The 12,346-nt window shown below is 41.9% G+C and overlaps 1 protein-coding gene across 3 annotated transcripts in view; it reads left to right on the top strand.

The window, feature by feature from the left end:
• TAB3 (TGF-beta activated kinase 1 (MAP3K7) binding protein 3) overlaps nt 1–9,047 on the top strand; it is a 56,026-nt gene extending 46,979 nt beyond the window's left edge. For 2 of the 3 annotated variants that reach the window (XM_044285157.1, XM_044285155.1), the window contains exons 5-8: nt 922–1,015; nt 2,558–2,647; nt 6,301–6,408; nt 7,471–9,047. In XM_044285157.1, the coding sequence (XP_044141092.1) occupies nt 922–1,015; nt 2,558–2,647; nt 6,301–6,408; nt 7,471–7,610 (432 nt within the window). In that variant the 3' untranslated portion in view covers nt 7,611–9,047. Of the gene's footprint in view, nt 1–921; nt 1,016–2,557; nt 2,648–6,298; nt 6,409–7,470 lie in introns of those variants that run through there. The other variant, XM_044285158.1, reaches the window with a different exon arrangement.
• Nucleotides 9,048–12,346: the final 3,299 nt, after the last annotated feature.

Genomic DNA, 12,346 nt, shown 5'->3' with positions numbered 1-12,346 from the left:
ACATCGTGTTCGTTTCATTTCAAATCCATTGTGGTGGTGTATAGAGGCAAAAATTTCTGAATTGTGTCGATGACCCAATATTTATGGTGTGGGACCCACCGCTGCGACCCGTTCCGATCTAGAGAATTGGACCCTCAAAGTGAACCACACTGCGCAATGAATGGAGAATGCACCGCACAAGCACAGTCACCTCTCCATTCAGTGCTATGGGACTGCGGGAAATGGTCAAGCCAGCGCTTGGCTATTTTCAGAACTTTCATAGTGGTGAACGGAGGTTAGCCAAGCATGGGTGGCTGCTCTCTGTTCACTTTGGGGAAGGGGTCCCTTTCTGGAGATAGGAGTGGGTCCCTAGAGGTATGCCATCAATCTCCCAGGTTGGAATACCGCTTTTAAAGCATTTTAACGTAAGTGTCTGTTCTTGTGTAGAGGAATTTCATGAAGCAGCCATAGCTCAACTTGTTGTCCTCACTTTTCCCATTGCTTAGGCCTGATTTACACGATCGTCCTTGTGTTGGCCATATCTTTTGGACTGACTGCGGATCCCTGACCCAAACGGACTTTATCATAGTTTTTTTATTTAGTCAATTCCTGTCTGACCACAAGTCTATTGTACTGTACTCACAAGTTATATGCAGACGGAGTGGCAGTCCGGAGGCACACGGTCACTAGTGGCAGGACGGATCCAACAGGCTGTTCACCCGACAGAACAGCCTGCCGGAGGTCCGTGCCGCTAGTGTGAAAGTAGCCTTAGAGGAGCCGCGGTTGGTCCGGGACAATGTTTCCTGGACCAAGCACATGTCATGTAAATCAGCCTTTACTCTGTATGGCACATACCTTCTATTTTAACTGATTGTGCCTATTAGTTATAGTGTTTAGTTATGATTTCTGCTGCACCTCTCACATTTTCTCTTATCTTTTCAGCCAGAAGAGATGAACAGACTGAGGACCCTAAATAGGCAGCTGCAGATAAATATAGATTGTACACTGAAAGAAATCGACCTGCTTCAGTCAAGAGGTAGACATTAAAGATCCAATGTGACATTCACCATTTAGAATTTACTATAGTGATGACTTCAGTGCAGCCCTGCCGGTGACTGTGTAATGCTTGTACCACCGCTACTTTGACAGTAAAGCAATTGTTTTGGTCCAGACCGCTTCTGCCAAAAAATGGGCTGATTGAATGCATTACTGAAACAAAGGGCGTTTTTCGTTGTACTATGCTATCGTACTGTAGGAGTAACTGCGGTGCGCAGATGCAATAAAGTCACGAAAGCTTGGTAAATAATTACAAAACACTTTTTAATGTAAAAAAAAAGTAACTAATTTTCAAATAAACTGGAGAATTATGGTTGTAAGTATCCATTAATATTTACTGGCCTCCCATTAAATCTTGTAATATTGTACATTATGCATACAGGTTCTGTTTGGCATGTGGCAGATATTGAAATGTTCTCCAAAGCCCTTCAGTTAAAGTCTACTTTTCATCTCGTAATAAATGTTTCCATCGCTTGCATTTTCTGGCCAGTTGACACTGTGAATTATTGGTGGAGGATTTCCACCCAAAACTTATCTTTCCATATGTTGGCTGATCAATTAGAGGGAACGTATGGTCATTATGGGTTCATTTATTAACCTGAAATACGCCTATATTAGGTGTATTTCAGGCGCAGATTGCAGTGCAACGGCTGGTTTTGCTGCAATCTGCGACTTTTCCCCAGTCACACCAGGTCTAAAAAAGTGGGCATGGAAGGCCAGCAGGCCCATCTGAGTCATCATTTTCTACGCTAGGAAGGTGTCTTGCATTTATAAGTTGCGCTGGGTGCGCCGAAGTTTTGTAGAGGCCGACTCCTGTACATAACTTTGGCGCTCCACTGCCAGGGCTTTATTAAGACCAGCGTCTAGACTTAGAATTTTTTTTTTCCCCTTTACTTACAGACACATTAGCATTCTTATGTCACCGAAGCATTCTTATGATTCAACAGCCATATGCAAAAGTGATACCAGGATGTTTAGAGCCATGGCTGTCACTTTTGGATTAACTGCTTTGCTAATCTTTGCTATTGACTAAATATACAGACAAAATGATGGTCTTTTGTCACTTTTTATGCATTTAAAAAGTTTTTGTGTGGATAAATTTATTTTTTTTTAACTTAAAATGATAAATGACCTAATTCTTGCTGCTCGGGTCAGGCCACATCCGTTTATGCTGTTGCCTGCTGAAATGTCATGTGAATGGACCAGCCAATCACAGGTCACTAAAGTGACGAGTCAGTATGAGTGACGTCACTACAGAGGACCATGACTGGCTTCTAAGAGCGGAGTGTAAATGGAAATGTGGTCATTATTTCTAGTAGGAGGGCAGGACTTTAGTGTTTTGAAATCCTGTGAATTCTGTAAATGTATTTTTTCTTTTGGATTGATTGATTCACTTGTTCTTACAAAGATCGGTTTAGATTTCATGTCTGTTTCTCACTAATCTCTGTCATAGTCATTGGTTTATATAGTTTCTTTTCTTTTCTTTTCATTTTTTTTTTTTTTTTTTTTTTTTTTTTTATAGGCGTGGGGAAACTTGATGCCAAGGCAATGAGCAACTTCTATGATAACATAGCTCCTGGTCCTGCTGTACCTTCCAACTCAAGTAAAAAAGGTATATTTAACAAGTTACAGGTGGGGTTCTTCCTTAAGGCCCCTTGCAGACTAGCTTGTCCGGATTAGGTCCGGATGCGTTGCGTCTGCAATCAGGGAAAATCATGCGAGTGGGTACGCAATTTCAGTCAGTTTTGACTGCGATTGCGTTGGGTTGCTCAGTTTTTTCCGTGCGAGCGCAATGCGTTTTGCACACGCGTGAGTAAAAACTGAATGTGGTACCCAGACCCGAACCTGTACTTCTTCACTGAAGTTCGGGTTTGGGTTAGGTGTTCTGTAGATTTTATTATTTTCCCTTATAACATGGTTATAAGGGAAAATAACAGCATTCTTAATACAGAATGCTTACTAAAATGTGGCATGAGGGGTTAAAAAAATAAAAATTAACTCGCCTCTTCCACTTGTTTGCACAGCCGGCATCATCTTCTTTATTCTTCTTCTTTCAGGACCTGCCAAAGGACCTTTGACGTATTCATGCTCACCACGTGGTGAGCACGGTGACGTCAGCGCAGGTCCTGCTGAATGACTATAGAAGATTCTATCTTCATTCAGCAGGACCTGCGCTGACGTCACAGCGCTCACCACGTGGTGAGCGCTATTACGTTATCAAAGGTCCTTTGGCAGGTCCTAAAAGAAGAAGAAAGAAGACATGCCGGCTGCGCGAACAAGTGGAGGAGGTGAGAACTTTTATTTTTTAACCCCTCATGCCACATTTTATTAAGAATGCTGTTATTTTCTCTTATTAACCATGTTATAAGGGAAAATAATACAGTAAATTGACTTTAATGGGGTTGCTCATCCCTATCATCACCTAGCAACCATGCATGAAAATTGCACTGCATCCGCACTTACTTGCGGATGCTTGCGATTTTCACACATCCCCATTTATTTCTATGGGGCCTGCGTTGCGTGAAAAATGCACAAGTGAACAAACGAACAAGTGATGCGTGAAAATCAACGCTCATCTGAACAGCCCCATTGAATTGGTCCGGATTCAGTGCGCGTGCAATGCCTTCACCGCACACATTGCACCCGCATGGAATTCTCGCCCGTGTGAAAGGGGCCTAACTTTTTCCAGCATTGAAAAACAAAATTGAGCTTATTCTCTTGGGCATTGTGAATAGCGCAAAGGCTGGTCATATCTCAAGCTAAGAGGAAAGGTAAGGAAGCACATACCTGTAATAATCTCCTTATGTGTCTTTGTTATTTCACAATTGCACACCATGATAAATAAACTAGAAAAGCAGTGCATTTTTCTCTCAGGCTGCAGCCGTGTCTTCTCTCTCCCCCTCCCCCCTCTGATGCTAGTGTACATGACCCAGGAAGTTTACCAGGAGGGAGCTGGGTTTAGTCTGAATAATTTTTGTCTACCCAGTGAGTGTGGCCATTTTGTTAGAAGGTATCTTTTAGTTACTTATAGTACAAATTAGATTTGGTAACAGCACCAACCATATTACCAGCTGTAGTATATACATCGTACCAGCCATAGTACATGAAGCCGAATATCTAATCTGCCCATTTACACAGCGCTAATTCTTCTCTTCACTGTATAATTGTGCAGATTTGCCTTTCAGCAGCTTTAGAAAGCTGGTTGTCCTGATATTATATTTATGGATGTAGTGTATACAGAATGTATGTACCATGTGTGGCTTCAATTTCATCTCTGTGGTGGTTGTGACCCAGCTTTCCCAGATTGCTGAATTCCAAATTTGCCTAGTTGTGTAGTGATAAATCCCTTGACATAGCTAGAACAATTTGTCTTTCAGGGTCCTGGAAAAGCTGGGTGACAAGACTGTAGCGCTGCATTAGTGACAATAAATGATGTTGCCCTGGTAGCATATGGTAGATTCGCATAATGTGTCAGGGCAGCATTGTGTGTATTTTATAAATCCAAATTTTCCCCCTATCAGAGCTCCGGAGACATTATCCAGCTTTCCCAGACTACAGAATACCCCCAGTATTGTAGAATACCTAGCTGGATTTGCTAGCCAGGGACCTGAAAAAAGTGAGTAAGAATCCCAGTGACAAATCCTCTATACTGTACCATAACTAGACAGATTTGTCATTCTGGGTCTGTGGAAAAATGGGTAACACATTATGTGGAGCTGTGATAGGGACTGCTATGTACGAAGTCTATCTAAGTAAGCCCCTTTCTTCACTCCAAAATAGTGCTCTATAGCTAGGCTGATTTGCCTTTCAGGGTCCTGGGAAAGCTTGGTTACCACCATGTGGGGTTATAATGGGGGCTGCTAAATAAATCCATTCTCACTTCTAAATAGTTCCATAGTTTGGCAGATTTGCCTTTCAGGGCCCTGGGAAAGTTGGGTTACTTGCCTATTGTACAGGTAATGTTATCTGGATAGTGTATAAAGCTCCACAAGACTTGTAATCCAGCTTTCCCACACAGATGGATGTCATATTTGCCTAGACAGACAGTGAGAAATGCTTCCTGCCTATATAGGTAAACTTTCCATTCAGTGGCGCTTTCTGTAGTGTCGGTGCACTGGTATTGTCTAGCATCCCTACACACAGTAACGAGAATATTTTGTAAGAAGCTGCCGGTTTCCAATGCTTGATGAGTATTGGAGAGAAACACCGCCCCTTTTCTGAACTTACTGTGTAACTGTGAGGTCATGTTAGGCTACTTTCACACTAGCGTTCGGGTTTCCGTTCGTGAGCTCCGTTTGAAGGGGCTCACGAGCGGACCCGAACGCAGCCGTCCAGCCCTGATGCAGTCTGAATGGAGGCGGATCCGCTCAGACTGCATCAGTCTGGCGGCGTTCAGCCTCCGCTCCGCTCGCCTCCGCACGGACAGGCGGACAGCTGAACGCTGCTTGCAGCGTTCGGGTGTCCGCCTGGCCGTTCGGAGGCGTGCGGATCCGTGCGGATCCGTCCAGACTTTCAATGTAAGTCAATGGGGACGGATCCGTTTGAAGATGCCACAATGTGGCTCAATCTTCAAGCGGATCCGTCCCCCATTGACTTTACATTGAAAGTCTGAACGGATCCGCGCAGGCTACTTTCGCACTTGCGCACTTGCGAATTTTTTTAAAGTTATTAATGCAGACGGATCCGTACTGAACGGAGCCTCCGTCTGCATTAATATGAGCGGATCCGTTCAGAACGGATCCGCCCGAACGCTAGTGTGAAAGTAGCCTTAGTGCACATAAACTGATGACAGCCTCTCTCCAGCCAAAGATGGAGAGGCAAGGAGGGGTGAGGGACTTGTCTGACTCCAGTAAATCTCCTGAATCTACTTTCTGTAGCAGTTTGAAACAGAAAGCGGTAAAGACAAACTTCCCTTATCAAAAAAATGCTTTTCCTTGTGACTTCTGCTGCAAAATGTGATATGTATCAAACTGTGACGCTGCCCCTGAATTGTCTTGTATTGCAGTTTTAAACATACAGAATTCGGTTGGTTGATACTTGTTTTAATTGCATTCCATATGTTTGTAGAAAAGGTCACCTTCTCAAATTTTACAACTTTATATATAATATACATATAGTTTTATATACTTTTTTGATGTTTTTGAGTGTCTTTTTATGATTAATAAGCAATGACTATACAATGTATGTTTTCACTTTTAATACTTTCGTGTTATCTAATTTAATTTAAGAAAATAAACGTTTTTGTTTTATTTTTTTTCATTATAGAATCTACTGAGTCTTCATCCGGAGAACGAAAAGCCAGAAGAATAAGTGTGACTTCAAAATTAAAAGTTGAGCCACCTGATATTCCTAATCCAAGTGCTGTGGACATTGGTACATATTAATTTAGATTTCCATTCTGAATGCTATTCTTCTTGTCGTGTATAGTACCTATAAGCTACTCTAGTGTTATATAAATGTTTTAAGGATTTGTCAGCCATTTACAATTTTTTCTTAAAGAGGTTCTACAGTGGGTAGATACTGATGACCTATCCATATATCCTCAGGCTAGGTAATCCGTATCAGATCGGTGGGGTCTGACCTGAAGAGGGTGTAGCACTCACTCGAGCGCTGTGTCCTCTTCAAGATTACACTGCTTGTCTTCCTTCTTGTCGTGGCGGTGCAGATTAATTAGAGCTGCTTATCCCATTCACTTGTAATTACACTTCGCTGCCAGCTAGATGACGCACACAAATACCGCCTCCTCTTCAAACAGTTGATTGGCAGGGGTCCCAGATGTCAAAACCTACCGATCGAATTTTGATGGCATATCCTGAGGATAGGCCATCAATATGTACTGGCTGCTCAACTCCTTTAAGCCGAATATAAAATATACGTTGTGTTTCCTGATTTGCTGTTTAGACTTGATCAGTGTCTGATGATCAGACGTCGGGTTTAGAGTCACAGGATGAATTGCTGGAAACCTAGATAATGAGGGATTGCACCACTGACCGTGAAATGAATGCACATTATGTGGATTAACAGTCAACTGCAATTATGTTGCAATTTGAGAACATGTTTTCTTTAATTCACTGCATACCCTGTACATTGTGAGCATTTTCTGCAATTCTGTGTGGAAAAAACAGCATATCGGCTCAGTCGTACGACCATTTCCAGCCTGGGAAACGCAGCCCGTTTGTTGGCCTTTTATCCCAGATTGATGTATTCATCATTATGGGAGTAAAATAGACCTGCAGACAGATAGGAGCTCATTGTATCCTAAATTGCTATGATGTAGTGAGTTCAGGTCAGATGAGTTGCTATCGGTCCGGGAGATGCAGCAGACACACGGGCATGTTTCCCAGACTGCAAACTGTTGCATGCATGAGCCCTATTACACGTTTATGCATTTTGTATAGTGTCTTGTTTACATACATGTCATTGTCTGTCTTCCAGCTAATCGAAACAGGCCCAGTCAGAGACCAGCAAGAGATGAAGATTTTGAAGGGTCTCCATGGAACTGCAATAGCTGTACTTTTCTCAATCACCCGGCACTAAATCGCTGTGAGCAGTGTGAGATGCCTCGGTTCACCTGAGCTCTCCGCCTACTGCTTCACTTTGCTTGAAGTTTTTTTTTTTTTGTAAAGATACTACTATCTAGCATGCACGAGAAAGTAAAGGGACCTTTCTCTAATTAATTTAATCCACAAGCTGAGCCCAACTCCAGTGCTGCAGTTAGAGACACATTGGTCACACGTTATGAGTGAGCAGGACTGTTTTGCTGGTGATCCACCAAAACCCTCTCTGCAGTTTCGTGGATGATGGAGGTTTCAAAATGCTGGTCATTTGGTTTCTACTCCAAGACGAGATGTTGTGGAGGGGCACTTGAGGATGTAGTTTTGTAGACCAATTAATTGGATTTGAGTTGGAAGACAGAATACACACAAAAAAAAAAATTGCGCTTCCCAGAAGTATCCTACTGAAAGAAGACTTTGGCAGGGAGCAGGTGTTGTAGTATAAAATATCTTATAAAGCATACTTACAGAGACGTAATTGCTGCTTTTTTTCAGGGTAATTAAGTCCATACAAAATGAAAAATGCTGTTCTAAAATGTTGCTGGTGATGAGAAAGCAAGGTTTTAGCCCTCTCTTTTAGAGCACATTATCTGATGTGATAATGCAGTCCCTTTTTTTAGTTTTTGTTGTGTCCCGCAGGCTGTATCATTAAACTACTGGTTATGTTCACAATTTTAATATATAAAAAGCTAAAGATGGAAATATTACTGCATGTGTTAAGTCTGTATTCCTGTTCAAGTGATTCCTCCAAAGCTGTTAGGCACATTAAGTGTGACCATCTTGTATGATTATTCGCGGCACTTCTGCCAAGCGCTGATTTAAGTTCTCGGAAATGTATACACTAATATATATCTATATGTTGTATATTTATCAGCAGTCAAGATCAAGAAGTCAATCGTCCAACTAATCCTAATGTATACTACAGCATTATTTTATCTATTCACTGGATTGTGATATTTCGCAAAAAAGTGGACACGTCCAGACCCTATGGTGTTAAGTGTGTGTATGGATGCACACATTCTTGGTTTCCTCCATTGTCTTTCCCTTCTTCACCCTAACCTGCTGTTGAGCTTCCCTTTTTGTGAAAACTGCTTGATGTTTACAGCAAAGAAGGTACTTTGTGCCCTCGATGGACCCACTTGACTTTAATTAAAATAAAATGCCAGAGTCAATATAGCTGTATTATTTGCACATTGTTAATGAGCCTACTCATACAAGTGAAGGCAGATTTAGAAATGTTGTGCACTGCATACTTTTTTTTATGAAGGTAATATTTTTAATGTTTTTTTTTTTTTCTTAGAACAAAATACATGATAAATTAAAGAAATATATATGGTTGAAAGATTCATACTGGTACTTTAATGCATCTAAATTCCTGTATTGTCAAGGTGATTGGTTTGCATCATGCAAGTGGCTGAAAAAAAATAAAGCACCCAATTCTTTTGTGAAATGAAAAAATCTGAGTTTTTGAAACTTCTAAGTTTTGATAAAAAATTTTTTTTTTAAACATAGGTTGATTGTATGTAACCATTTAATCAATTTCTAATCAGAAAGTGTCTGTGTATCTAATGGCCTGCATGTGGCTGACTGTGAGGGACAAGTTATTAGTTGAAGCACTCAATGTGCATTGGGTCATTGTACTGTTAAAAACAAAATGGCTGCTCAGCTAAGTGGAAGAACGGGTCCGGAACTGAATATGGGATGGTGTAACCTCTGTTTTAAATAAATCACTAAGACTGGATTTCCACGTTCATGTTTTTAGATATATGTGTAAAGGAAAGTCTGAGTCTGATTCTATTTTTTAATCCACATCTGGCTTTGGCTTAAAAAAACAAAAACTACATAAAAACCTGAACATGGAAACCCAGCCTAAAAGCATCACTAAGAAATCATCCTTTGCTTCATGGTTGGTTCCACACAACCAGACACTACCCCTCACCTTCACTGTGCCCCCCCCAAAAAAGGTGGATTGGACCAAAGATCACAAGTTTGGACTTATCAGACAAACTACTAGATCTTGAGTTGTGTGATTCACCCCACTGCCTATGCTTCTTTTCAAGATGTTTATATTATTTGAAATTATTGAAGGGGTTGTCCACTTTTTTTTATATTGATGACCTATCCTCAGGGTTGGTCATCAATATCAGATTGACTGGAGGCTGCCTCCTGGCATCCCTGCTGATCAGCTGTTTGAAGAAAAAGCATCGCTTGTACAAGCGCTGCCGTCATTTCACTGTTTGCCTGCTCACTATTGCAACTGCAGTCGTGAGCAGGTGTAATTAGAACTCCGCCATGTCATTTACTTCAACGGGGCGGCTCTATCTAGTTCAAGTGAATAGAATGGAGCTGTCCCATTGAAGTGAATGGGTAGAGATGTGCTGTAATTACACCTGCTTACCACTGCGATTGCAGTGGTGAGCAGGTAAACAGTCAAGAGGAGGCAGTGCTCATACAAGTTCAGCTTTCTCTTCAAACTGCTCATCGACGGGGGGTGCCAGGGGTCAGCCGCCTGTCAATCTGATGTTGATGACCTATCCCGAGGATAAGTCATCAATATAAAAAAAAGCGGACAACTCCTTTAAGGGTCTACTTGGGCCATTGACGAGGAATAAACAATGTATGTTCCTAGTCATTGTCCCATGTAAAAATGCTCCTTTGTTGGGTGATTCAAGTATAAAACTGCTGGTTTATTGGCAGCACATTTCCCAGCGGAGAAGAGGATTAGCTGCCTCTAAGGCTACATGCACACGGTCGTTGTTTTTCACTTAACTTTGATGGGGCCACAAAAGATGCGGACAGCACTCAGTGTGCTGTCTGCATCCGTGGCTCCATTCCGCGGACCGCAAAAAAAAATATAACCTGTCCTATTCTTGTCCGCGCTTTGCAGACAAGAATAGGCAGTTGTATTGAAGGCCGTCCATGCCGTTCCGCAAATTGCGGAACGCACACAGACACCATCCGTGATTTGCGGACCGCAAAACGCACAATGGTCGTCTGCAGCCTAAAACTCAAACTGTGGGAACAAAAGATCGAACAGAATATCTACCTGCGTAAATGGAGCCTGGTGATAATTAGAGGGGTTTTCCAGACTCTTGATATTGATGACTTCTCCTCAAGTGAGGGTCTGACACTCCACCTCCACCAGCTGTTTCCTGCAGCCTCAGGCTTCGGAGCTGTCTCTTGAATGGAGCAGGGAGCACAGTTCCTTTCAAAGTGTAGTGGCCATGGTGGGTTACTGCTGTTTCAGTGGTTTCTAGCAGATGATTGGGGGAAGAAACACAGAAATTCATACATGGCCATTAATAGTTAAAAGGGTTGGCCACTTTCTCACTTCTTGTGACCAATGTGTATGTAAGATGATGCTATGGCACTTAGTAATATAGCTTTTGTTGATATTCTGTCCCATTTGCTATACTTCATAAGCCATGCCCTGTCATAAGGTAAATCTGTGCTGTCCACATAGAGGTCCTGTCCATAAGATGGCCGCTGGTGGAGGGTCATGTGACAAGACAGTGTCTCCTCCATTCCAACACATTGGACCTGCATTAAACTCCCAGCAGTGCAAGTACAGATGGCAGGTACAGTGTATTTGAATTGAGGAGGCCCCATCAACAGCCATTTTATGGACAAGACCTCTGTGTGGACAGACTTGGCAAACGCAAGAGGTCATACCTTATGAAATATAGAAAATGGTGCAGAATTTCAACAAAATCTATATTAGTAAGTGCCATATAACCATCTCACAAACACATTTGTGAGCATTTAACCTTTTAATACACAGTGTATTGTTATTTTTTTCATCATGTATTATTTATTACATTTTCGGCAGTACATATTTTCTGGGGTAATTTATCTAGTTATGTCCAGTAGCTATCACGAGAAACTGTAAAAAAAAGTTTTTTCCTTCTATGACCCTGAACCTGCACAGTGAAGCTCCTCAGTGGCTGCCATGTTCATGTGAAACACGCTTTCAGTCATATATGTTAGCCTGTTTATATAGGATTACCAGATGTACAAACTGATTTATAGCACTAGTTCTGTTGGAATTATTTGTCTGCGCTCAGTACGTTGTGACCGCAGCATGGATGAATGTAACCTGGAAGATTCATCTTTATTATAATGCACCTTGAACAGTCCTTATCCTTCCTGTACTATGCAGAATGTGAATTTACAATGGAGCTCAATTAATCTCCATGGTTACATCTGTCAACTGTGCCCCCACCTGAGTTATGTATGCCGCTTCATAAAAGCATCTGCAGTCATTTTAGAGAACATGCACCTGTTCCTTTCATTCCACCGACATAAAGCAAATACATGGCAAATCACTTCTTAGAGAACATTCACACTAAGGCCTCTTGCAGACGAGCGTTACTCCCGCAACGCAGCTCCCAGCCTGACCTCCTAGTGATGCCGGGGAAGGGGGGGTGGGAGGGGTCACATAGCATTATATTGATTTATGATGCTATGTAACCCTTAAAGTTCTGGAATGTATTGGATAACACTGGCAGCATTCTGCCAGTGTTATCCAATACATTCCAGAACTGTAAGGTTTACAAAGCATCATAAATCAATATAATGCTATGTGAATCCCATCATTGCTGGGTGGTCAGCCCGGGAGCTGCTATGTGTTCTCGCTGCGTGAGGAACGCTAGTCTCCAAGGGGCCTAAGAGTTAATGGTGCTGCAGAAAGCTGCATATTTATTGCATGGTAAAAAAAATAAAAATTAAAAAGTGCTGTATAAAAAAAACGTGGGTTT

The sequence above is a fragment of the Bufo gargarizans genome, chromosome 3 (assembly GCF_014858855.1).
Source record: "Bufo gargarizans isolate SCDJY-AF-19 chromosome 3, ASM1485885v1, whole genome shotgun sequence".
NCBI classification, from domain to species: Eukaryota; Metazoa; Chordata; class Amphibia; order Anura; family Bufonidae; genus Bufo; species Bufo gargarizans.
This window is presented reverse-complemented; position numbering and strand designations above follow the sequence as displayed.